At 34.4% G+C, this 27,719-nt stretch overlaps 3 protein-coding genes and 1 long non-coding RNA gene across 5 annotated transcripts; 1 reads left to right on the top strand and 3 right to left on the bottom strand.

Annotated features, from left to right (window-relative positions):
* Positions 1-205: 205 nt before the first annotated feature.
* Positions 206-1,452, bottom strand: LOC147941397 (uncharacterized). Of its 2 annotated transcripts, XR_015560702.1 has the most exons (3): positions 778-1,452; positions 470-505; positions 206-405 (listed from the first exon to the last, which is right to left on the bottom strand). It is a non-coding gene; the product is annotated as an uncharacterized LOC147941397 (long non-coding RNA). The 2 variants fall into 2 exon arrangements; XR_015560701.1 differs by having other exon boundaries at positions 470-1,452.
* Positions 1,453-4,879: 3,427 nt separating this feature from the next.
* On the bottom strand, positions 4,880-5,520 carry LOC104701234 (putative calcium-binding protein CML23). The gene has a single exon (XM_010416880.3). The coding sequence runs from the start codon at positions 5,434-5,436 to the stop codon at positions 4,960-4,962; it is 477 nt and encodes a 158-aa protein (XP_010415182.1). The 5' UTR covers positions 5,437-5,520; the 3' UTR covers positions 4,880-4,959.
* A 9,940-nt stretch (positions 5,521-15,460) lies between these two features.
* LOC104701235 (calmodulin-1) lies at positions 15,461-16,828 on the bottom strand. Its single transcript, XM_087458816.1, has 2 exons — positions 16,596-16,828; positions 15,461-16,098 (listed from the first exon to the last, which is right to left on the bottom strand). Exons 1-2 carry the CDS (start codon positions 16,669-16,671, stop codon positions 15,725-15,727), a joined length of 450 nt encoding a protein of 149 aa, XP_087314942.1. The 5' UTR covers positions 16,672-16,828; the 3' UTR covers positions 15,461-15,724.
* An 8,201-nt stretch (positions 16,829-25,029) lies between these two features.
* On the top strand, positions 25,030-27,468 carry LOC104701236 (putative fructokinase-6, chloroplastic). Its single transcript, XM_010416882.3, has 7 exons — positions 25,030-25,536; positions 25,734-25,936; positions 26,029-26,241; positions 26,324-26,521; positions 26,617-26,754; positions 26,844-26,960; positions 27,178-27,468. The coding sequence occupies exons 1-7, from the start codon at positions 25,380-25,382 to the stop codon at positions 27,310-27,312; spliced, it is 1,161 nt and encodes a 386-aa protein (XP_010415184.1). The 5' UTR covers positions 25,030-25,379; the 3' UTR covers positions 27,313-27,468.
* The last annotated feature ends 251 nt before the right edge of the window (positions 27,469-27,719 follow it).

Consider the following 27,719-nt stretch of genomic DNA (forward strand, 5'->3'; position numbering starts at 1 on the left):
ATTTGTGGCAAATGCTACCATTTGCTACGATTTATTGTGTATGTTTGATACACAGAGCGACTGAAAGCTGCATAACTATTAGCTTCATATAGCCACGGGTAAATGTCCGTGGATTAGTAGCAACGAAGTAATCAATAACTAATTTGTAGCCTCCTCATATAGTTTTAATAAATAAAAAAAATGGCGATTATAGATTCAATTAAAATATCAAAGCAATTTGTTTATTAAATTGCGAAAATAATTTTAATTATACAAAATAAAACTGAAATAGAAAATAAAAAAATGCTTCAACGGAGAAAGGTTGTTGCTCTCCGCCGCTCTCCTCCGCCACCTCTCCTCTGCTCTCTTCTTTCGCTGGATAGATTCTTCTCTATATATGCATTCCCTTCTTCAGTTCTTTGGATCCTAAGAAATAAAGAAAATCCAATTGTTTTTTTTCTGATTTGAGAAGTAAAAACGACAGATTTACCTTTTAAACATCAAAGAGTGATGACGGCCACGAGATCTGAAAAGAAATGGTCAGATATAATGGTCAAATCTGAAAAAAAATGCTTAGATATAGAGGTTAAATTTGAACCGAAATAGTTAGATCTGAAACAGTGGAAAAGAGTGATTTTTCTTTGAGCGGGTTGATTCCAAGCCGAAGATTTACCTTTACACTGTCGAATTTCACAAACATATCCGAACCTAAAGCGTTGATGGTTTAAAAGGTCTGGAATTGTTGAAACAGAAAAAGCAAATATATTGAAGGGGAAGAAGGAGATGAAGAAGACGTACCGGCGGATTCGGGTCGGATGTTCGTAAGCGATGACAGTCGGAGACTTGGCCGGATGACTGCATGATGATTCTTGAAGAGGAAGAGATTCATGTAAGAGATATATGAAAGCTGTAGTTTGAATCTATGTTGCATGGAAATTCTTTTTGAGGTCCGTTTCCCGTTTCGAAAACAGAAACTCGTGGAAACTCGGAAACAAGGCACAAAAATATGATTCCTAAAAATTTTTGTTTGGAAACACGACGGAAACTTTTTTTTTAGTTTAAAACTTAATAAATAAATAATTTGGAAATATAAAACTTTATTATAGATATAAATATATAATATTATTATTGTTTTAGTTAAATTATTTAAAAATTATAATTTGAAGCTTTGTTGTTTGAAGCTTTTTGATATGATTTTTATGTTTAGTGTTTTGTTATATATTAATAGATATAAATATATATATATACATGTATATATCCATACGTTTCTAAAACGTTTCTATTTCCTAATTTTTAAAAAAAAATATTTTCCGTTTTCAAAACGTTTCGCTTCCGCGTATCCATTTCCGTTTCCATGCAACCTAGGATTAAATCAAAGAAAAAAAGAGATTTACACCAAGAAACAGTGAAGTGCGGCTGGTTGCAAGAAAAAAAGAATATTTAACAATTAGGATTGACAAGTTACACGTGGCTTATTTGTTTTTTTTCTTTTACCATCTCATTTTATTAAAAATATTTAATAAACATAAAATAACAAAATAACAGCTCTTAACGAGCCCAATAAAAGCAAAAACAAAACAATAACGAGTCCAACTGAAAATGAAGATGGAAATGTGCCATAATTTTTATATATACATATATAAAATAATAGTTTGCCAAAAAAAAAACATATATAAAATAATAATTTTAATTTCAGTTTGGCTTAGATGTTTGTATATACATTACTTTATATTTTTTTATTTATATAATTTAAGATATAAATACTTAAATTTGACATATTTAGGAAAATATTTATAAGTATATATATATATATATCATATATAACGCTTCTAATACGTACCCGCTTCCAATTCCATATAGGTTAGTACAAGAGTGACCATATTTTTTTGCTAAGTATTAAGTCGAGGGATTTTGAGTGTAGATATTTCTGCTACGAACCAAAAAATTTATGATTCAAGTTACAACCTGTTTGTAGATAAACAATTTCTATTATTTAAAATATATTAAACTACAATTTGTTATGATTAGTCAAGTGCTACAAAATATTTAGTCTGTAAGTTTGTAGTAAATTAGCTACAAATCTAAGCTGTATCTTTTTATAGTTGTGTTCCGACAGAAACTTGCAAATTTGCCACAAAATAATCTATCTAAAAATTTGTGACTATTTTGTAATTTCGTGTAGATAATATTTGTTATAAATGATTTCATAGCAATTTTTCGTAACTATATAACCAGTTTTTATTAGTGTCCATTTAAAAACTCTCTTCCATTTATGGCCTATATAATAGTGTATAAAGGTTCATCATCCTTACCCTTAGGACCAATTATAACAGAGTCTAAACTGAGAGTGCATTACTTCTTTAGGTTCCCAAATATAAATTGATCTTACTGAATAACTGTTCGAATTTTATGTGGGATCGAGCTCCTTTAGAATTCGCCCACATGAGTATATAAAATAAAAATGAGATTTAACACTACATGATCATCTAATATAATCTAAACGCACCGCTAAATAATAGTATTCATTATTAACAACTTCTCAAAATAAATAAAATCACCGTAACGCCAACATAAAGAGTTATTTGATTTTACTTCTATAAGTTCAACATTAAGTATTGATCAATTTTATCGTAGATATAACCAATTAAAGTTACTTCTTCTAATCAGCATACCAAATAAAATTAGTGAACCAATCACATACCAATAGTGTATGGAGAAGAAAAAACCCATACGTATGCCCAATATAAACTTTTTAATCATACCCCAATGATTACGTTTCTAAGAAGACGAAGACAAATCAGGCTTCATCGTGACACACAAAAGGGTCATGGGCCTCATGGCCTCGAGGGGTTCTCAGGCTTTAGCCCTTTTATGCAGCATTAATTACATGCTTAAGTATCCAATCTATATATATGTCTATAACGACGATATCAAGGTTATGCAAATATGTTTGGCAAATATGTACAGTAATGTCAAGTACATTTTCTATTAGGCAAATTAGAGCATAATTACTAGTAGTTACTCTCAAGGATACTCTCACTTAAAAATTAAATAATAATGATAAAGTAAATCAAAGAGAGAGAAACGCTTCTCCACTAAGCATCTGAAGCATCGGTTCTTTAAGATATAGCTGTTTATGATTGGCCAATTTTTTTTTACAGATTTTTTATTTAAATATATAATAATATTATAATAAAATAATTAAAATATAGTATTTTGAGTAACAAGGAAGCAGTTCTCGGATGATGATGGTCTAAGTATCTCTTAAGTTAGTTATTTAAGATTAAGAAAATACTATGAATAGTTAATATCGTTGACTTTGAGTTTCTATTCTTTGATATGGACATGTGAATATCTTATGTCATTCGAATTTAATATTCGATAAATTAAACTCTAGTTTCTTTTTTCATACTAAGGTACGTTTGTATAGATATATAACCTATACACACCAAAAAAACGTATAAACATAATAATCAGATCATCGTATTAACCAAAAATCGCAAAATATAATTACATGCAGAATATATTCTAAATGTCAAGTTATATTAGTCAAATATATCCCTATGAATAATCTATAGATCGTGGATTTCTAAAAATAATCGACACCAGATCTTTAGTTATTTTCCTTTAGTAAATATCTTAATCTTCTGCCATTTGAATATTAATTGAAAAATTAAACACTAAGGGGATGTTATTGGATTAAGGATTTTAATAGATTTTGACATTAGTGGATTTAGAAGTCTAATGTATTTGTGTGGATTTTATAATCTATATAAGATGGATTTGAATGTCATTGATAATGTATTTTTGGTGATTGTTATGGATTTTTTTTTAAGTTATTTATAAAAAAAAGTTTATCCATAAACTGTGTTATATCCCAAAACCATATTAAATTAACAACACCCAAACTTTTACACAGGTCATGGAAGAAACATACATTGAACCTAGAAAAAAAAAAGTGTGATTATATCGTGAACCCAGAAAAAAAAAGTTACAGATCATGAACCTAGAAAAAAAAAGTTAAAGAACACAAAAAAAAACTCAAAAATAACACAGATCTGATGAATAAGTGTGATTATAGATATAGGGTTTGTGGAGGAAGAAACAGACATTGAACCCATAAAAAACAGTGTGATTATATCATAAACCCAGGAAGAAAAAATTACAGATCATAAACCCAGAAAAAAAAAATTAAATAACACAAAAAAAAGTTCTCAAAAATAACAAAGATTTGATGAATAAGTGTGATTATATAAATGGATTGAGAAAAAAATTAAAACTATAATATGTTAAAGACTAGAGAGAGAGAGGAGAAAAAAATGAAATGCTTGAGAAAAGTGTGGTATTGTGTTTGTTCATATTTTAGAAGCAAAGTATGTTGAAATCCAAAATCACACAAAATCTAGTAGATATTGAATAACACTAGATTTTAATGGATTATTTAAAATACACAATTGAATAGTACCTGATTTCTAAATACATCAACTTCTTTTAAAAACCACCATCCAATAACACTCCCTAAATCTTTTTTTTTTATAGGGTATATTACGAATTTACGAATAACATAAAGATAATATAATCTGCTATTAATGCACCCGCGAGATATAAGGAGATGTGGTTAAGTTCACATGGTGCCATTACCATGAAGTATCTAACCCATCCACACAAGATGCACATGAATCAACCCAACTTTATAAACCAACCACATTAATAATTATCAAATAAAAGCTTATATTATAGTACTCTTTCTCTCTTTAGATAAAAGAAAAGAAAAACTATTAATTAGGTCATCAACACTTCCCTAACATTAGGTCAGAGCCATTATTTAAAAAAGCCACATATAGATTCTTCTAAATTTAATCGATAAAACCTAAAAAAATAAATTTTCTAATTATCCAGCTTCCTAAGAAAATATTAGATTAAAGAGATTATGAAATTCCATATTTACAAACATAAATAAATAAATAAAAATATTTAATTTCAAGCTCCACCATTAGTCATCATCTTCTTAAACTCATCAAAATCAACACAACCATCACCATCAGAGTCAACTTTACTAATCATCCTCTTACAATCTTGAATCGAACACTTCTCACCAAGATTCTTCATAACCGAGTGCAACTCATTAGCCGAGATCCGTCCGTTACGATCCAAATCATACAAATCAAAAGCTTCTTTCAGATCCCTGATCTCACTATTGTTGTCTTCACCGTCTTCTTGTTTTACTTGGAAGAGTGCAACGAACTCATCCAAATCTATGTATCCATTACCGTCAAGATCGAACTCTTTCATCATAGATTTGGTTTCTTCTTGAGAAGCATTGGGAGAGAGAGCTCCGATCACGTCTTTAAGCTCATCAATAGAAATTTTCCCATCGTTATTCTTGTCGAACCGTTGGAAAACTTTCTTGATGTCTTCCATTGAACCTAAGCAGTTTCTTGAACCGTTCTTTGACATATTGTTTAAAAGTAAAGCTAGAGAGATTTTGAGAAAGTAGAGAAATTGTGAGAAGTTTAGGTATTGGTTTGTTATAAATAGGGTTTGATGGTGAAGTGACGTTTTAACGCGGTTTAAAGACGCGTAAAAGATTGCGTGAGTAAGAAGAGTGACAAGTTTTTTTTAATTATTCTGATGTTTTAATACTTTACTTGTGTAATTGTGTTAGTTGTGTATCTCTTGGGATTTACTTTTATAAATTATTAAATTTACGTAGCATTAATGGTTACGATTGCGGAAACTAATTTAATTTCATAGGATATGATATCATTTTATATATATTTGATGGCGTATATCATATGATATGAATATCTTTAAAACCTAATTTAAGTCCATAGGATATGATTTTTTTCATTAAATAGCAATTAAGTCACTTAACAAATTGTAGAAAATATACTAATTTTTTTTGTGTATTCTAGCAATTATGCATATCAATATGAGAAAATATTGTTAGAGAAGATAAAATTTACGTTTTAACTACAAAAAGGAGCAATTCTCAAAACTAATTTAAAGCCAAAAAAAAAACGAATTTAAGTAATCAAATTTTTTTAAGGCAAAGATATGAATACAAAATCGTGAGGTTATTAATTACATAAAAAGGGAAAAAAAAAATAAGCCCAAGATTTGGAGCAAAATTAGGAAAAGAACCAGATTTTATTGTATACATGTTATTTATTTTAGAGATCCTCTAATAATTTAGGCAAAAATAAAATAAGGGGGAGGTATTAGTTTAGGATTTAGAAAGAATTTTAATGACTTTAAAAGTTAGGTAAAATATGTTGTTATTCAATCAAGACTTTTAAAAACTCTTTAAAAATTTGGTGTTATTGGTTGTGGATTTGTAAAAAGTTATCTAAAATCTTGATAAATCTAGTGTTATTGGATTAAGAGTTTTATAAAGTCATTAAAAGTTTTATGTTATTCAACTAAAACAAAAGAATCTTGGATTGTTAATGAATTCAAATTTTATGTTATTGGTTTAGGATTTTATATCATTTCCTTCATAACAAAAGTCATGAAAACTCTTTCATCAAATAGAAAGATTTTATAAGATTTGAAAAAACATATCATCAAGATTTTAAAAAACTTTTTAAACAATCTCTTAGAATCCTTTATTTTTAACTTTCAATTTTCTATGATTCTAACAATCAGCAAGAACATAAAGTCATTAAAATTCTTTCTAAATCCTAAACCAATACCTCCCCCTAAAATTTACAAAGTATATCCGTATATATGTGGTATCCGTATTAATATATTTTAATTAATTAAAAGCACGTGAATGCTTCAACCTAGCGGTAAACACACATTGATAAATCTGACAAATGTGGATATTGATCGTAGTCTAAGGCTCCAAGCTCCAAATCATCAAAAGAAAAATATTACATACAAAGAAGAGAGGAGTTTCTTCTGTTGGTTAAGTTTGAAGTTGACTTCAGAAATAAGCTTCACTAATCCCATTAGAGTTATGATTCTAAAGAAATAAGGATCAAAGATAAGTTAGGAGTTATTTAACTTATGGGGTTTTTCCTAGTAGGATTAGATTAGGTGTTTTACTATATATATGTGTCGAGGCATGACGCAAATAAGTGTGGTCTTTGAGGAAGAGAGAGTTTGAGAGCTTTAGGTTTTTGAGAGAGTTTTTCCTAAAGATAATAAAAGAAGAGTTGTTTCTTTTAGTGAGATCTTAAACTTAAAACAAGAATTGGTATCAGAGCTATGGGAGACAACAAAGCTATGGGAGATATTGTTGAATCAGCAAAGACAATGGAAGGACGAGGATCTTCTTCCCTGAAGTGTCCTATGTTAAACTCCACAAACTATACAATTTGGGCTATGAAGATGCGGATTCTTCTCAGGATACACAAGGTATGGCCAATAATTGAGACACCAGGGGACGACAGCGACATGAATGATATGGCGATGGCACTATTGTTTCAATCCATCCCAGAAACCCTTATTTTGCAAGTTGGAGAATTCGACACGGCAAAGAAATTTTGGGATGCAATTCAATCAAGACATGTTGGAGCAGAAAGAGTTAAAGAAGCAAGGTTGCAGACGTTAATGGCTGAGTTTTATCGCCTCAAGATGAAGGATACAGAGAAGATTGATGACTTTGCTGGAAAGTTATCAGAGATCTCCTCTAAATTTGCAGCTCTTGGTGAAAACTTTGATCAACGAAACTTGTTAAAAAGTTTTTGAAGTGTCTCCCACGGACAAAATTCATACATATGGTAGCTTCATTAGAACAAGTTTTAGACCTCAATAAGACGAGTTTTGAGGATATTGTTGGTCGCTTAAAAGCATATGAAGAACGTATCTCAGAGGAAGAAGAAGAAGCTCATACGACTGCAGAACAGAGTCAAACTAAGCTGTTATATGCAAATAATGACACACAACCTAGCTATTCACCGGTTCCGGTTCCAGTTCCAGTTTCTGTTCCACCAACTCGTGACTACTATAGTAGTTACAGAGGTAGAGGTCGCGGAGGACGCTATAACTAGGAAGAGGTCGCGGGAGATCTTATGATAACAAAGACTTATCAGAGGTAACATGCTTTCGGTGTGATAAACAGGGACACTTTGCTTCAAGATGTCCAGATCGTTTACTCAAATTACAAGAAACACAAGAGAAGGATAATGAAACAGAAAATGCAGATGAGCTTATGATGCATGAGATAGTGTTTCTTAATGAGAAGAAGGTTGTTCCTAGTAAATTTGAGATGCATAGAGGAGAAGAAGACATGTGGTACCTTGATAATGGAGCTAGTAACCACATGAGTGGTGATTTAAGGTATTTATAGAAGGTTGACTACTCAATTACCGGACAAGTGAAATTTGGTGATGATTCTCGGATAGACATCAAAGGGAAAGGCATTGTGAAGTTTACATATGAGAATGGTGAACTACGGACATTGACTAATGTCTATTTTATTCTAGGACTCAAAAGTAATATTATTAGTCTTGGTCAAGCTACAGAATCAGGTTGTGATGTAAGGATGAAGGGAGATTACTTGACTGTACATGATCATGAAGGAAAGTTACTTGTCAAAACTTTAAAATCCAAAAATCGACTCTATAAGGTTCGAATGGGGGTTAAAAGTAAGGTGTGTCTACAGTCTGCAGTTTCAGGTGACTCTTACACATGGCATGCAAGGCTGGGGCATGTCAATTTTGAATCAATTAAATCCATGATTCAAAGAGAGCTAGTTAATGGAGTTCCGCATATACAGTTTGATAAGAGGATTTGCAGCTCATGCCTTTTTGGGAAACAGACAAGACAAGTATTTCCCCAAGCAAGTATATTTCGAGCAACCAAAGTGTTGGAACTTATCCATGGTGATTTGTGTGGTCCGATATCATCAAGTACTGCAGCTGGGAATAGATATGTATTTGTTCTTATTGATGACCACTCTAGATACATGTGGACAATTCTCCTGAAAGAGAAAAGTGAAGCCTTTAACAAATTCAAGAAGTTTAAAGTCGTAGTGGAGCAAGAAACAGGAGAGCATATTCAAATCTTCAGAACAGACAGAGGAGGAGAGTTTGTATCAGAGGTCTTTAATTCTTTCTGCAGTGATTCAGGTATTAAGCGGTAACTTACTGCTCCATACACTCCTCAACAAAACGGTGTTGTTGAGAGACGCAATAGGACATTAATGGAGATGACTAGAAGTATTTTGAAACATATGTCTTTTCCAAATTACTTATGGGGAGAAGCAGTACAACATGCCACATATCTCTTGAACAGGGTTGCTACAAGGTCACTTAATGTTAAAACTCCATATGAAGTTTTTCGAGGAAAGAGACCTAATCTCAGTCATCTGCGAGTATTTGGTTGCATAGGATTTGCAAAGATGGAGCAACCTCACTTGAAAAAACTCGATGACAGATCACGAATGTTGGTACACTTGGGTACAGAACCAGGATCAAAAGCATATCGCTTGTTTGATCCTAAAACCCGAAAGGTTGTGGTTAGTCATGATGTTATTTTTGATGAAACAAAGAGTTGGGACTGGGATAAGAAATATTCAGAACAGAGTGAGATCGGAAGCTTCAGGATCAATGTAGGAATATATGGTAACCATGGTATTCAAGAAACAGAATACGAAACAGAGCAAGGAAGTAATACCACTGAAGACAACATATTAGAATCTGATGATCACGATCAGTTTGATGATGAAGAAGAAAGTGAAGATCATGATAACGTTGTCGAAGATACCACAAATCAAACATTGGCACTTAGGAGAACTACAAGACAAAGGAAGAAACTGACACATCTTGAGGACTATACTCTACCGGATCATCTTGACAATTATGCCCTATTTGCCGAGGAAGAAGGAGAGCGTTTGCTGATGTGTATAAACAATTAACCTAGAGATTTTTATGAAGCAAAGGAATCATAAAGATGGATGAAGGCATGTGAGGAAGAGATTCATTCTATTGTTAAGAATCATACTTGGAGTCTTGTTGATCTTCCACTTGGAACAAAGCCAATAGGATTGAAGTGGGTATTTAAACTTAAGAGGAACTCTGATGGTAGCATAAATAAATACAAAGCTAGGCTTGTAGCTAAGGGATATGTGCATAAATATGGGATCGATTATGAAGAGGTGTTTGCTCTGGTTGCTCGAATCGAAAAAATTCGACTTCTAATCAGTCTTGCAGCGACAAATGGATGGGAGATACACCATCTTGATGTGAAAACAGCGTTTCTTCATGGAGAGCTGAAAGAAACTGTTTTTGTTACTCAACCGGAGGGTTTTGAGGTAAAAGGATCCAAGGACAAGGTCTATAAGTTGCATAAAGCTTTGTACGGATTAAAACAAGCACAGGGCTTGGAATGATAAGTTAGATCAAATACTCAAGGGTCTGCAGTTCAAGAGATGCTCCAAGGAACTGTCAGTTTATCAAAGAAAGATACATCAAGGTTTTATTGTTGTTGCAGTGTATGTCGATGACATGTTCGTGTCAGGAACAGACATAAAAGCTATTGAGAACTTTAAAAAGGAGATGGCGTCCAAGTTTGAAATGAGTGATCTCGGGAAACTGACCTACTACCTTGGAATAGAGGTATGTCAACATAAGGATGGAATTACACTAAACCAAGGTCGTTATGCATTGAATATATTAGAGGAAGCAGGTTTGAAAGACTGTAATATGGTTCACACGCCAATGGATGAGGGCTTGAAGCTGTCTAGGTCTCCGAAAGAGAAGGATATAGATGCAACTAAATTTAGGAGGAGTATTGGATGTTTGAGATATTTACTACACACAAGACCAGATCTATCATATTGTGTGGGTGTTTTAAGTCGGTATATGCAGGATCCTAAGGAGTCACATGGAGCGGCGTTGAAGCAATGCTTGAGGTATCTTCGAGGAACAACACATTTCGGACTCACATTTGCAAGATCAGTCTCTCCAACAATTGGGTTAGTTGGTTATAGTGACAGCAGTCACAACGTAGATCCTGATGATGGCAAAAGCACGACTGGTCATGTATTCTACTTGGGAGGGATCTTATCACCTGGTGCTCGCAGAAACAAGACACGGTGGCGTTATCTTCGTGTGAAGCCGAGTTCATGGCTGGTACTGAGGCTGCGAGGCAGGCGATTTGGCTCCAAGACTTGCTTAGAGAGATCACCGAGGTATCTTGTGGGAAGGTGGTTATTCGAATAGATAACCAATATGCCATTGCTTTAACCAAAAACCCAGTTTTCCATGGGCGAAGTAAGCACATTCACACTAAATATCACTTTATTAGAGAATGTGTGGAGAGAGGACTTGTGGAGGTTGAGCATGTACCAGGTGAAGAGCAAAAGGCAGATATTTTGACAAAAGCTCTTGGAAGGATCAAGTTTAAGGAGATGAGGGAGCTGATTGGAGTGAAGGACTTGGCTGGAGATAATTTCAAGCTTAGGAGGGAAAATGTTGGTTAAGTTTGAAGTTGACTTGAGAAATAAGCTACAGTAATCCTATTAGAGTTATGATTCTAAAGGAATAAGGATCAAAGATAAGTTAGGAGTTTTCTAACTTATGGGGTTTTTCCTAGTAGGATTAGGTTAGGTGTTTTACTATATATATGTGTCGAGGCATGACGCAAATAAGTGTGGTCTTTGAGGAAGAGAGAGTTTAAGAGTTTGAGAGCTTTAGGTTTTTGAAAGAGTTTTTCCTAAATATAATAAAAGAAGAGTTGTTTCTTTTAGTGAGATCTTAAACTTAAAACAACATCTTCTTGGTCTAATGTGACCATAATTATCTCAACTGGTCAGATCTCTTCCTTAGCTTCAACCCAATTCGACTTGAAAATGGAGAAGAATCCTCTCTTATTAAGTTAACCAAATCATCTCACCATACCACTAATAATCTCTTAATATGGTTTCATTTTAGCCACTACTTTTCAAACTCGCTCTCTTTTTCATTACATTTAGGGAACAGTTAGCGTGGTCTATGGCTTTCCCTTCTCGTTTCCACTATAGCACATGGACCGTGACCATCCCCAAGATTACCACGCACCCGTTTTATTATTGCCAACCTATCTTCGGTGCGTTTGTCCAACCCGTGGTATAATAAACATGTTGTATGCCAGCTAAACCAACCCTTCACGACCATTACTTGTGGCCCTGTGGGAAGATTGAATGGGACAAACTATGCTGATCTAAAGGCCTAAACTATAGTTCTCGTTGTTTTTCCTTAACCTATTTCAACTGGAAGGCATTTACTATATATCTGAACAATTTTTAAGAGTGTTTTAAAATCATGCTATATAATTTCCACAAAAAGAAGTTTGTTTTTCTTAGTTTTTTTTCCTAATGTAATTTTACAAAACGAGACATTGTTTTTTCATTTTGATGAGGATTTCTACACATATTTACTTGACTATCAAAGAAAAATTTATAACTTTTTATATGATAGATCATAGATGATGATGTCGTAGAATGTAGTGATTATGGATAGATTTTTCTTAGAAAATTTAGAATTTATTTCGTTGGGATTTTAGCATTCACACCCACTTTAGGATAAACTTCTTTCACAAAAACTCATTTTTCCAACTCTCTATACTTTTGTGAGTTTGTTGCTTAGATGTCCATATTTTTTTTTTACAATTTTGTCCTATAGAATTTTTTTTGATGGAGGATAGATTTTTTTGAATCAATGTTTTTCGTTCTCTCTCTCACCTCTTTTTTTTTGGGACAAAGGCTATCTTCCTCTCCTCTTTCTCTTTTACTCTTCATTTTCTTTTATTGTACTAGTTATTATCAAAAATTATATATTTATTTTTATACAATAAGTTATGATTTATTTTTTTCTACATTTTAAGATCTATATTAATATATTTTAGACGAACTATTGTACATTATGGTACAATGACAACATCAAATCCATATATCTATGGTCATGTGGATACCAATCAATTCAGGTGTCCATGACCACATATCCATATGGAAACATATTATCGAAGTAATACCCATCAATTCAGAATATAAATAATATCTATCAATTCAGGTGTTATGACAACATGTCTATGTGGAAACATATTATCGATCGGGGTTATAGTGCAATTTGTGGATACAATACTTGTCAAACTTATCTAAATGGATAACTATTTGTGGATACAATATAAGTAATATGATAACACTCACACAACAAAACTCAAACTTTTTTCCAGATTGAACTAAAACTAATTCAATATTAAAAAGCTCACAAGACCACAATGAATCCATAAAATAACAATAAAACCAAGAAAATCCAGATCGAATTTCATATAATCTAAAGTGATAAGGAAAGAGATTTAAATATTTCATCTTCTATGGATTTCCACCATTGTTGGAATGATTTTTGAAAACTTTAGAAAATGAATAAGAGAGAGAAAGAGAGAGAAACAGAAACAAGCTTTTCTCTTTCAATGGATGAACAAAAGCAAAACAAGGAAGAAGAAGATATATGGTTTGGTTGAATAATTGGGAGGATGGTGAGTTGAATTTTTTTGTTGGTTGATAAATTGGAGGAATCATGGTTGAGGAAGAAGAAGATGTATAATTAGAATCCACATAGGTAAGTTAATTGGAAGAGAGTTGGTTTGTTTAGTTTGAGGGGTAAGTGGTAATTTTATAAAAAAGAAAGTATAGTGATAGTAGAAAGTTTGTGTGTATGTTAATAGTTTAGGGGAAAGTGGGTGTAAGTGCAAAATTCTCTTTGTTTATATCCAAAAAGTGTTTGGGAAAATATTTTTAAAAATTGTTTGAATGTTTAGTTCCTCTACTATTTAATCAATGTTATTAAGAAGAAAACTAAAAGAAAACAAAAAAAACAAAAAAACAAAAAAACAAAAAAACAAAAACAAAAACAAAAACAAAGGACAATATGTTTGACTAGTAGTAACATGACACACCTTAAATATTTTATGGTGAACCAACTATGACTAATACTCCTTCTGTCTCACAAAGATTGAAGTTTTTAAGCTTTTACATAGTTTAAGAAAACAATGATTACTGAATTTAAATATATATTTTTCTTTGATTAAAGAGATATTATTTAATTTTAAACCAATAACAATTCAAAATTTTAAATATTTTCAATGATTACGTTTTGAAATTTATAAAACATCAATCTTTGTGGAACAAAAAAATATCCTAAAACATCAATTTTTGTGGGATAGAGGAAATATATCTTGACGTGTGGATATATAAATAAAATATTGCAGGTCCCTTTCTACAATTCTTCTTAAGTGACGGTTGGATGACAAATGATTACCGCATTTATTCTGTTAAATAAAATAATTATTTAGGTATGTAACCCATATTGTGAGAATATTAGGATAATATTATTTAAGACTTAAGATTGTACACCTCTAATTTGTTTTTCTATAAAATTTAGGTTGCAAGTTTTTCATTAGCGCTCTGGCTGTGGAATTTGTTACAAAAAACAATTAAAATGATAAGTATGATCGGAAGTTTTGTAAGTTCTCCCCAAAACCATTTTTTTTTTTTACAGGATTAAAGCCAACCAAATCATGCTGTAAAGTCCTACACGTACAGTCTTAAAGGTTGATTTTAATTCTGTATAAATTCTTTTACTGGAATTGTCAAAAAAAAAAAAATACTTTCATGGTTTTCTACAATACCTACCAACGATACGCTTAATCATGTAAACTGCGTATGATGTTTTTTATACATAGAAGACATTTAATTAGGATGCTATATTTATGTAAAAATAACATGTTATTTCATGAAAAAAAAATTGTTATGTATAACAAAATGACATGCTATTTAGAAAAATAACACATGTTTTTGTGTGTTTATGGAAGAAGACGTCATACTCATTTACTTAGTTGAGTTCAAATTATTCTAAATGAAAAGGATTGACTAGTCCAATTCCGGACTTGCAAGTAAGGTTTTGATGACGCTATTAAAATTCATATTAAAACCTTTGTAAGAAATCTATATAATACAGTATGACATTCTCTACATTACCTCCTCTGTGATTACGATGTGTATTTGTCAACTTCTCTTTACTATAAAGAAAAGGGAACGTTAATACGGTAAGTTATATCATCTTCTGATGAGTCCATCTTACATTGGCTCTCGAGCACACCATACATGATACGCCACTTGACCACATTTGTAAAGGGTTGCAAGCAAAATCAGTCATACTCAGCCAATTTCTCACTTACTTCATCACCTAAAATGCTAAAACTTAAATTACATCGCAGACTATGCCCATTTCAATCTGTGGTTGTTCCAGCTGTATGTGGCTGCAGTTTCTTTTTAACTCTGTTGAATTCAATTGATCATATTGTTGTTACTACTGTTTAGCTATGTTATTGCTGGCCCTGTCACTAACTCCATTTAGATCACCTCTCCCACTGCATCCCTTTTCTATATGCACTTTGTGTATGAGTTTGTGTTTTATATGAGTTCTACAACAACAATATGCTTGTGAAGCCTATTTGAACTGAACAATATAAACAAGATCGTAGGCATCGCAAGTGAAATAACTTTTTCCCCATATAACAAAGCTTTTTGTGACCACTCTAGTTACCAAGATCTAAACATGCAATTATGCCAACAAGAAAAGACCCACAAAATATATAAAAAAAAAAGATAAGTCACAAATTCAGTCTGTTAAAATCTTGAGAACTATTAGGCTCAATCAAACCCAAAACACTAGAGGTCTGAATCTTTTTTTTTTGTAGATAGTAAAAGCCTAAACAGATCATCACATCACTTTTATTCTTCATTTTCATCTGGTCATCACTTAGCCATCATAATCTTGACAAACTCCTCGTAGTTTATCTGACCGTCTCCATCAACATCAGCTTCACGGATCATCTCCTCGACCTCTTCATCAGTCAGCTTCTCTCCTAGATTCGTCATGACATGGCGGAGCTCTGCAGCGGATATGAAACCGTTCTGGTCTTTGTCGAACACCCTGAAGGCTTCTTTCAGCTCTTCCTCGGAGTCTGTGTCCTTCATCTTCTTAGCCATTAGGTTAAGGAACTCGGGGAAGTCAATGGTGCCGTTACCATCAGCATCCACCTCGTTGATCATGTCTTGTAGCTCAGCTTCTGTTGGGTTCTGCCCTAGAGACCTCATCACTGTTCCCAGCTCCTTAGTGGTGATACAACCTATTCAATCAGTAACAAAATATTTTTTGAGTTACAAAAACAAACACATTCATGAACGTCAATGGATAACACAAAAAGAACTCGAATCTGATGACTCTGGGAACATTATATGAAATCGAATCTGAGAACCTTTCACCATTAAGAACACAAAGAGAACTCAGATACTTACTAGAACAAGGATCCTAAATCTAATACAAAGCAAGCTTCAACAAAACCCCGAAATCGATGCTAAGAGTTATAGAACAATACGACGACATCAAAGGAAACAATCAATCAAATTCAAATCAGAGATCGAACACAGCATAATATCACCAAATCTAAAAGCGTATAAGAGAAACAGACTATAAAAAAATTCCAAATCTGAGACCGATTCATACACGAAGAAAAAAAAGCGAGATCCGAAATGGTTTTAAGACTACGATCAAGAGGGAGATTTGAAAAAGAATAAGAAGATGAGATGTGATTGTGATTGAGATTGAGATTGAGACTAAACTAACCATCTCCATCTTTGTCGAAGAGGCTAAAAGCTTCCTTAAACTCAGAGATCTGTTCATCTGTAAGCTGATCCGCCATACCTTCTTCTTCTTCTTCGATTTAGAGAGACGAAATGATTTTTTTTTTTTTTCTTTTTCTTCTGTACTCTTTGTGGAAGCTTGTGAAAAAAATATCTTAGCAACCGACAAAAACAATTATACGACGATAATTAAAAAAAAAAAAAAAAAAAAAAAAAGTAGAAAGGAAATTAAATAAATAATTAAGATTAGTTAACATGGGACTTGAGGGGAAGCCCAACAAAGGCCCTTTGGTACACCTAAGCTGCTAAAAGGCTTTAAACTGATAATTTTAGTAATATATATTTTTCAGAGAAGATTTTTTTTTCTTTTTAAAGATTATATTATGAGAAAAAACAAAAAATTGACTATGATTTTGGAAGATTTTATTAAATTTATGAAATTTGAAATTTTGATAGATTTTAGGAAAGTTGATATAATTTATGGTATAATTCTTTCAAATTCCACCTAAAATCATGAGATTTATATTTATATAATTTTTAACTAAACAAATCCACTCAAATTATTTAGAATAGCTAAAACTTATTAAAATCCAAATCTACAAAATGTTTTGAATAACTGTGGATTTGAAAGTAGATTTCTAAATCATCATTTCAATAACTGTTGATTTTAATGGACATTTTAAAATCTATGATTGAATAACATAGAATTTGTAAATTTTATCAAATCACTTAAAATGTGAAATTGAATACACCTAAAATAATAGTTTTTCAATTTAGAATAAGGAATATTTGCATTCTAACACACTTTTCTATAAAAAATAACATTCTAACACATTTTTGGACTATTAGAGAAGCCACACTTTATTATGTGAATGAGTTACAAGATATATATAGGCTGGTACACAAGGGTTTTAGTATACACTAATTACACTTATATCCCTAATAAACATTGTTCTCCTTTACACGCCCCCTCAAGAAGGAAGCAATCTCTTGATTCCTATCTTGTTATTAAGCTCCTTGAACTGTGGCCCTAAGAGAGGTTTTGTAAGAGCATCAACAAGTTGATCATGTGTGGAGACGTGTACAACTCTTAACATACCAGACTGAATGTATTCTCGAACAGAGTGATAATCCATGGCAACATGTTTCATCTTGGTATGGAAGACAGGGTTTGCACATAAATACGTTGCACCAATGTTGTCGCAGTAGATCACCGGAGCAAGCGGTAGGGTGATTCCCATCTCAGTTAGCAAAGAGCAGATCCACAGCAGTTCTGAAGCAGTGTTGGCAACGGCACGATACTCGGCTTCTGTTGAAGAGCGAGAGACACTCTTTTGTTTCTTTGATGACCAAGAAATGGGACTACCACCGAAGTAAACAATGTATGCATTAGTAGAGACAAAATTCATTCTATCTCGTCCCCAGTCTACATCAGAGAATGCATGTAGTGTGAACGGACCAGTGCGAGCAAGGAAGATACCCAAGGACTTTGTGCATGCTAAGTAACGAAGTACACGTTTTGCCATCGTCCAATGTTAATTTGTGGGTCGATGCATAAACTGAGATAACCGATTCACCGCAAATGCTATGTTCGGCCGTGTGAATGCCAAGTATTGAAGACTCCCAACCACCATTCGATTTGTAGCAGCATCATCAAGAGCCGTACCAGAGAAGAGGGTTAGAGGCTTAGGCGTCATAGGTGTAGATACTAGTTTAGCATCAAGCATGTGTGTCTTGGCAAGCAAGTCAGTAATGTACTTCCGCTGCATCAAGTGAATACCATGAGAAGAACGTGTCTCCTTGATGCCCAAAAAGTAGCTAAGAGGACCGAGATCCTTAAGAGAGAACTACTTGGAAAGACTGGCGTTGAAAACATTTACCGCAGATGGATCTCCAGCAATAATGATATCATCGACGTATACAAGTATATAGATGTAGCTGTTACCTCGACGACAAATGAACAAGGAAGCATCGGCAAGAGACGTTTTGAAACCCAACTGAATGAGGAATTGACGAATTTCATGATACCACGCACGTGGTGCCTGTTTGAGCCCATAAAGCGCCTTGTTGAGGCGACACACGTAGTTTGGACGGTCCCGATCAATGAAGCCCGATGGCTGCGTAACATAGACTTCCTCCTCTAGGGTGCCCTGAAGAAATGCATTGTTGATGTCAACTTGATGAAGTGCCCAATCGCGTTTGACCGCAATCTCAAGAATAAGACGGATCGTTGTCGATTTGACGACAGGACTAAAAGTCTCGGAGTAATCAAGACCATATTCTTGGTTGAACCCGCGCGCGACTAACCGTGCATTATACCTGTCAATGGAACCATCAGGTTTGTATTTTAACGTAAAGATCCACTTACAAGTGATCACATTCTTGGCTTCTTCCGGTGGCACCAAGTAAAAGGTTCGATGTCGGATTTGAGCATTCATCTCCTCTGACATTGCATTACGCCAGTTTGGATCACGAAGAGCTTGTGTCACCGATGCAACCAAGTTGAAGCGTTGCTTCGGTTTGGTTATTTGATTTTTGGATCTTGTCTTCATCGGATGAGCATTTTGCGGGGGTGGAGACGGTGATTCTGACGGTGTCGGAGGCTGAGCCGGGGACGGAGCAGGCGGAGGTGTCGGAACCGGAGGAGATACCGTCGTCGGAGAGGAGGTAGACGACAATGGTACAAGACTTGTCGAAGGAGAAACTGTTGGATCAAGTGGATTTGGGCTGGAGGAAGATGATGGACTTAACGATTGTGGACTTGGTGTTATTGGACCTGAGTTCTGACTTGGGCTTTGATGGGCCATAATAGAATCATTAGCCCTGTTCGTTCTTGTTTCATGAGCAACATCGGCTGAAACAAATGATGAAGTTTGCGAGCTTGACGAGACCGCCAGAGAAACAGTGATCGGCATTGGAGAGTGGTCCGACTGAACCGACGACGGAGGGTGAAGGGAGGAGCACGGAGGCAGAGAAGGAGCTGATGGCGATGACATACGAATCACCGAAGGCCAATTGGAAGTAGAGGACGATGGCGATGACGGACACACTGGTGAGACCGGAGACAACGTTTTGTCAGCAAACGGAAAGGATGTCTCCACAAACTGAACATGGCGTGACACATAAAGACGACCAATCGGAATCTCGAGGCACAGATACGCACTTTGGGTCAGCGAGTAACCGAGGAAAACACAAGCGGTAGACCGACTCTCGAGTTTGTTTTGACGGTATGGTCGGAGCCATGGGTAACACACGCAACCAAACACCCGAAGTTTTAGATAATTCGGAGCCATGTTGAACAGTTTCTTGTACGGAGAGTCACCAGCAAAAACATCGGTTGGCATGCGGTTGATTAGACATACCGCCTCAGCAAACGCGTATGGCCAAAATGTGTGAGGAACGGAAGCATGACTAAGCATAGCGAGACCCGTTTCAACAACATGCAGGTGTTTTCGTTCGGAGACACCATTGTTTTGCGGTGTGTGTGGCGGTGTCGTCAAGTGGGAAATGCCATTGGACACCAAGAACGATCGTAAAGCGATAAACTCCCCATCATTATCAGAGTATAGAGTGCGGATCTTACATTGGAAACGATTTTTGACTAGGGCTTTGAAGGCTATGAAAAAATTTTTAACTTGTGATTTTTGTTTAAAAGGATAGAGCCATGTATAGCGTGTAAAGTGATCAACAAGAAGGAGATAGTATTTATGATTTTCAGTGGATACGATGGGAGAGGACCAGACATCGGTGTATATGTATTCAAGTGGATGAGAAGAGACAATGGTGTTTGTAGAGAAAGGCAACTTGTGACTTTTATTGAGCAAGCAATCAGAACATGAAAACTCTTTGTGAGAGGAAGTAGAAAGTGGTAAAGAAAATTGTGAAACAATGCTTTTTAAAACAGAAAAAGAAGGATGCCCTAGTCGAAAATGCCAAGAAGATAAATCTGTTCTTGGTGTCGGTGTAGCGGCCATTCATACAGCTCGTTCTTAGTTCTGCCTTGGAGCAACCGGGCCCCCGTGCACAGATCCTTCACCTGAAAGTGTGCAGGAAAGAATTCAACAGATACTTGATTAGTGTTGCATAACCGATAAACGGAAATAAGGTTTTTGCAAACATTCGGAACATAGAGAACATCTTTAAGAGCTAGAAAACGAGATGGAGTAGGGAGCAAGGCGGAACCCGTGTGTGTTATTGGGAGACCAGAGCCATCCGCAATAGTGACTTCCTCCCCGCCGGTATACGGCTGATTAAGAGCAAGATTCGAGAGATCAGTGGTTAGGTGGTGAGTGGCACCTGTGTCACAAATCCAGGGGTCGAGGAGGACACAGCCGCAACGTTAGCACGGGCTGCCATGGTGGTGCAACACCGGAAAAGTAACCTCCACTTGATGAGCCACGACCAGAGGACTGAAGTTGTGACCATCGCCGGGCACTGTGGTCGTAGACACCACAGAGTTCACAACGTCCTTGGTATCTGCGACCCTGAGATCCACGCGAGAAGCCTTGCTGATTGTGCCATTGTCCACGAGATGTCTCGCGGTTCGGATTATGAAAGTGTTGGTTGTTGTTGTGACCACCAAAAGGCTTGAACGACACAGTATTAGCAGTGAAAAGAACAGAGGAAGAGGTGGTGCGAGCAAGAGCTTGCAGTTTTAAGTCATAGTTGATCAGCTTTTCATGGATCTCCGTCAGAGAGGGAGGTGTATCACGGCCATCAATCTGATCAATCACAGGCTTGAAGTCTTCCGGGAGGCCTCCAAGAAGATAGTCAACTTGATCCTCATGCTCAAGAGGCTTCCCGAGCAGAGCAAGTTGATTGAAACGTGTGGTTAAGCCTTGAACGTAGTCATCAATCGATCGAGCTCCTTTCTTCCATGTTTTGATCTGTTCCCGGATTTGCTTGATATGCCCCCAGCTTGGCTTAGCATAAGTGTCGGTCAGAGTGCTCCAGATCTGAGCAGAGGTGTCTGCCTTGGACATCAAGGGTTGGACTTCGACCGAGATAGCACCAAGGATACTAGCGAGAATAAGCTTATCATGTCGTTTCCAGTGACTATACGCAGGATTCACCTTGTCAACACCATCGGAGGTGATGGTCTTAGGGGGAGCACTGATGGAGGCATCGAGATATCCAGCAAGTTCATGACCATCCAACAAGGCATGCACCTGGCGCTTCCACATCATGAAGTTTGTGGCGGTGAGCTTTGTTACGTTTGGCATGTTAACGTTGTGAAGAAGCGAAGTATCGGAGGTAACAATGGTTTCACTTTGAGAAGACATGACGATGAGAAGGGAAGAGAGGAGAGATTTGAGCCGAGAGAGGAGAGATTTGAGCCGAGAGAGGAAGAGAAGAAAGGTGAAAGGAGGGACAAAGGAGAAGAGCAGCGAAATTTTTTTTTAGGGTTTTAGGTTTGGATACTACTGCTCTAATACCATATTAGAGAAGCCACACTTTATTATATGAATGAGTTATAAGATATATATATAGGCTTTGTAAAGGAGAACAATGTATATTAGGGATATAAGTGTAATTAGTGTATACTAAAACCCTTGTGTACCAGCCTATATATATCTTGTAACTCATTCATATAATAAAGTGTGGCTTCTCTAATATGGACCACCACACACTTTACTTATAGTGTTTTAGTTTCTTACCATTTAACTCTCTGTCCAAACACATTACTTCCCAACAATATATCCTTCTTTTATTTTTTTATTTTTTACTCTATTTCCTTTTGTTTATCTTTTTTTCTCACCCTCTCTAACTCTCTCTCCATCTCCAAATAATTTTATTTTATTTGTTTATCTTACTCCCTTTCTTTAATATAGGTGTTTAATCTTCAGTGGTAGATAACAATATATATATATATATATATATATATATATATATATATATATATTCCTTAGCCACATTTATATCTTTTTTTAATTTTGCATTTGTATATATTTATCATCTACAAAATCAAATCCAGATGCTTATATGTTTATGATTATTTAGTTTCATGTTCAATATATATAATATCATCCATCAAATCTTTTTCATTTATTATTGACCATCAGTTTTATGTTTTCTAGTAAAAATTATTCAGATTTGGCTACATTTGTTAGAATTGCTATGAAATTAAATTTATGATTATGGTTTATGATCTAAAATTTAGGATTTAGGGTTTAGGTTTTAGAGTTTTAGGGTTTAGAGCTTAGAGGTGTAGGGTTTAGAGTTTAGTATAGGATATAATGAACGGTTTCATGCTTAGGTTTTTAGGGGATATGATGAGGTTAAAATTGTTTGATGGTTAACAATGACTACTTCACCAACACAAATAGTTTTTAGTGGACGTGTATAACTTAGCGTCCATGTGGACTTGATTTTATGGACATGAAAGATTAAAATCGTTTGATAGTTTACCATGATTACTTTACTAAACCACAAGTTGTATAATTAATTATGTATTCATATGTTTCTTTCTCTGGTCATCCAAAAATAAGTATCCATCTATGCATGTTAACCATCCACATAATAGCGAACAACATCAATGAATTTAGAAATTTATAAAGAATGTAATGAAAGAAGTAAAAAATTTGGTCTAAATTAAGGTTCAGGGTGTACAGGTTGGAGTATGTCAATTTCATGTTTTATAGTAAAAGATCTTCATATTTCACTACATTTGTTAAAATTTCTATGAAATTAAATTTATGATTATGGTTTATGATTTAAGGTTAAGGTCTAAAGTTTAGGATTTAGGCTTTAGGGTTTAGAGTTTACGCTTTAGGCTTTAGGGTATAGGGTATAGGATATAGGGTTTAGGGTATAGGATTTAGGGTTTAGGGTTTATGATTTAGAGGTTTAGGGTTTAGGATATAATATAATGAACGGTCCCATGCTTAGATTTTTAGGAGATATGATGAGGTTAAAATTATTTGATAGTTAACAACGATTGTTTCACCAAAACACAAATAGTTTTAAGTGGATGTGTATAACTCATCATCCATGTGGATTTGATTTTAAGTATCCACATAAGTATCCACAAATAAGACATTAATATCCACAAATACGTATCCACATAATAAGACTTTTTTAGCATCCACCTAACAATTAACAAATATTCAACTATAACTGGATAATATATATATAAGGTCACTGTCTCGTGGATATCATATGGTTCATTTACATGTAAATTAACCATATGGTTAGTATTTTGTGGACACCATATGGTCGTTGTCTCGTGGACAACTTTTAAAAAAAACAACATATGGGAATTAATTGTTGATGCCACAAAGAAACTAAATATATGGTCATTGTCTCGTGGACAACTTTTAAAAAAAACAACATATGGGAATTAATTGTTGATGCCACAAAGAAACTAAATATATGGTCATTGTCTCGTGGATATCATGTGGTCAGTTTACATGTATTCTTATGTTTTTATATGATCATTCACAAATAAGTATCCACATAATAAGACACTTTAAGTATCCACATAATAATGAACAAATATTAAACTATAAATGAATAATTATACATATTATTCATTTTAAGCATAGTAAAATGGATCTTAAAATATAGGAAAAATATAATTATAATGAATCACAAAAATAAAATCAACCATATATGTCATAATAATTAAATAAAGTGTTTACAAAGATAGAAGAAAAAAGAAGAGAAACAAATAAAATAAAGAGAATAATAGAAAAATATAACATAAAAGTGTTTGAGATAATTAAAAAAAACATTTCTATTTGTTTTAGTTTATATATAGTAAAAATGGTCCCCACGTTTTGTTTTGTTTAAACTCTAGTGTTATTTTAACTCTCTCTCATATTCTTGTTATATGTAGAGAGCAAAATAGTCAAAAAAAAAAATTATGTGAATAGTGTAAAAAGTTGTAAAAAAGTGTCTCATGGATAAAAAAGTGTGCTAGAATGAAAATACTTTCATCAAAAGTGTGTCATAGTGTCAATCTCCCTTAGAATAATCAATAGATATTTTTTTTTCTTAGAAATGTTTGCTTTGATATATATTTTTTTCAAAAACACTCAATTCAGCCACTCATTTTATAATTTATAAAGTTTATAAGTATGGTAGTAACTATTTGAAAACTCAAATCCAAATATTTGTAAATTTTATGGGTAAAGAATTAAAATCGTGTTTTTTTCTTGGCTTGTAGAATTACGAATTTTGGTCTAAAATCTCTGATTCATTAATTATTATTTTTTTTAAACATTAACTACATGTTTCTCAATAGAGTGATGGTTTTCCTTAATTTATTTAAACATTATTAACAGATATAGATGCATAGTAGGCATGTGGAGAAGGTTACTATCACAGGAGAATCAAAGAAAAAGGTGAAAGATTTGTTGATTCTTTGATTGCTCGCTTCATTTGTACCAAAAGAGAATAGGACTCCAAAATGACTTGTCCCTAAATTGGGTTCCACTAATTAGCTATAGTCCTGCCAAAATTCACAATTCTCAAAATCAAAATTACTGTTTAATTTTGTTTTTTGCCTATCAATAAACAATACTAATAGATTAATTACTACATCTAATCAAATTTTTTAAAAACTTATCATTGTGTTAATTAGCGCTATAATGAAAATGACCTTTCCGATTACCTTCGGTTCCTCCGCTCCTCCCTCTGTCACTGTCCCTACTCACTCAGCTTCTTCTTCGTCTCACAAGCATACAACACACAAAAAACTAGCGTCTCCAAAACGCGGATCTCTGCGTTTCCCGTTTGCGTTTTCCGTTTGCGTTTTCCGACCACCATGGCTCTCCAAGCCGCCACTTCAACGTTCTGTTTCTCCGCTCCATATCTCCGATCAACTCCGAACTCACTCACTTCAAACCGTCGTAGCATCTCCATCAAAGCTACTTCTTCTTCTTCTTCTTCAAGAATCTCCAATTCAGGATCTAATCTCAAAGGTTCCACACATTTTTTTGCTTTTGTTATCTCAAATTCTCATAAAACTCTGAAAAAAAAACAGAACTGTTCTTGAAACCGTTGTTAGATCTATGCATGTCTTTAAACCCTAAGTATTGTTCTTAGATTGGTTATTCAATCTAATTGGTTCTTATTAGTTCCTTAAATTGTATAATTGTTTTTGTTATTGTGTTTTAAGGAAGAGCAGTGTCTAGTGAAGGTTCAACGCAAGAGTCACCTTATGTGGTTTGTTTTGGGGAAATGCTAATTGATTTTGTACCAACGACTAGTGGACTTTCATTAGCCGATGCACCGGCTTTTAAAAAGGCTCCAGGTGGTGCACCTGCTAATGTAGCTGTTGGTATTGCTCGTCTTGGTGGTTCTTCAGCTTTCATTGGCAAGGTTGAGTACAAAAACAAAACCTCTGTATGTTCTTTGTTTTGTTTTGTTTTCATTTTTTTTTTTTAAAGATTGGTAACTGTTGTGCTGCACAGGTTGGTGAAGATGAGTTTGGTTATATGCTAGCGAATATTTTGAAAGATAACAATGTGAACAATGAAGGTATGCGGTTTGATCCTGGTGCAAGAACTGCTTTAGCTTTTGTGACTTTGACTAGTGAAGGTGAAAGAGAGTTTATGTTTTATCGAAACCCGAGTGCTGATATGTTGTTAGAAGTGTCTGAGCTTGATCTTGATCTGATTAAAAAGGTAACTCTGATGAACATGTAGCAAACCACATGTCGGTTTCAGTTTTCATTGTCTAACAGTTTTACCTTTGATCTTGTGCTAGGCGAAGATATTCCATTATGGTTCGATAAGTCTGATCACAGAACCGTGCAAGTCTGCGCATATAGCTGCCTCAAAGGCTGCTAAGGAAGCTGGTGTTATTCTTTCTTATGACCCAAACCTTAGGCTCCCATTGTGGCCTTCTGCAGACAACGCTAGAGATGAGATTCTGAGCATTTGGGACACTGCTGATATTATAAAGGTTATCTTTATAGGATACATTTGTGTATATTATCTTTCCCTTTTTGTTCTAAAGTACTGAAACTTGTTGTCTCTGTTTGATAAAATGTTTTCAAGATAAGCGAAGAGGAGATAGTTTTTCTAACGAAAGGAGAAGATCCGTACGATGATAATGTCGTTCGCAAGTTGTTTCATCCTACGCTGAAACTACTACTTGTCACTGAAGGCCCTGAAGGCTGTCGGTACTACACCAAGGTGTGTATTGGAATCAGAACTACGTATCCGTAGGCTTCATGCTTAAGGTATAATGAACATACCACTTATAAATCTTTTCCAATGTACAGGATTTTAGCGGGAGAGTGCATGGATTGAAGGTGGATGTAGTGGACACAACAGGTGCTGGTGATGCATTTGTTGCCGGGATACTATCACAACTAGCCAATGATCTCTCTTTGCTTCAGGTAACCTCACTTGTGATTTTCGACTAGATGTAGCTATCGTGAGTTTGGCTATAGAGCAGTTAGCGAGGGCTAGATTTATAAGGCAGGCTTCGAAGATAGTAGAATAATAATAGTTTCATAGCTTTGTTTTCACTAGCTATCAGAGTTATTCTTATTCTCAATCCTCATGACAACAAAAACACACAAGCTGAAGAAACCGAGTTTTTTTTTTACTCAGGATGAAGAACGACTGAGAGAGGCTCTAATGTTTGCGAATGCATGCGGGGCATTAACCGTTAAAGAGAGAGGCGCCATCCCGGCCCTTCCAACTAAAGAAGCTGTACATGAGGCTCTACTCCAATCTGTTGTTTAAACTTTAAACCATTCATTTAGTAACACCACATATGAGAAACGCTTTCTCCGCAGCAGATTTTTCAGATCTGCATTTTGTTGTTCTAACATTGTTGTATAATGTACTCGCCATTGTTTGTATTCTAGTAGATGTCAAGGTAATAACCCTTTGAAATCATTCATAACTAGGTTTTAACCCGCCATTCATAACTAGGTTTTAACTAGCCGTACACCGTGGAAATATATTTTTGTAATTAAAATTAAAATTATGTTTTATTTTTTGGTAATATTTCTTATGTCATATAACAGTTATACATGATTAATTATTTTTAGATGGAAATGTAGGTTCTTCTAGTTTGGAAATATATATTGGGTTTTGGCTGAAATCTTTAACATTTATAATTTAAGTCTTACTTTTTAGTTTTGCAA

This window comes from Camelina sativa, chromosome 7, assembly GCF_030686135.1.
Source record: "Camelina sativa cultivar CO46 ecotype springtype chromosome 7, ASM3068613v1".
Classification (NCBI taxonomy): domain Eukaryota; kingdom Viridiplantae; phylum Streptophyta; class Magnoliopsida; order Brassicales; family Brassicaceae; genus Camelina; species Camelina sativa.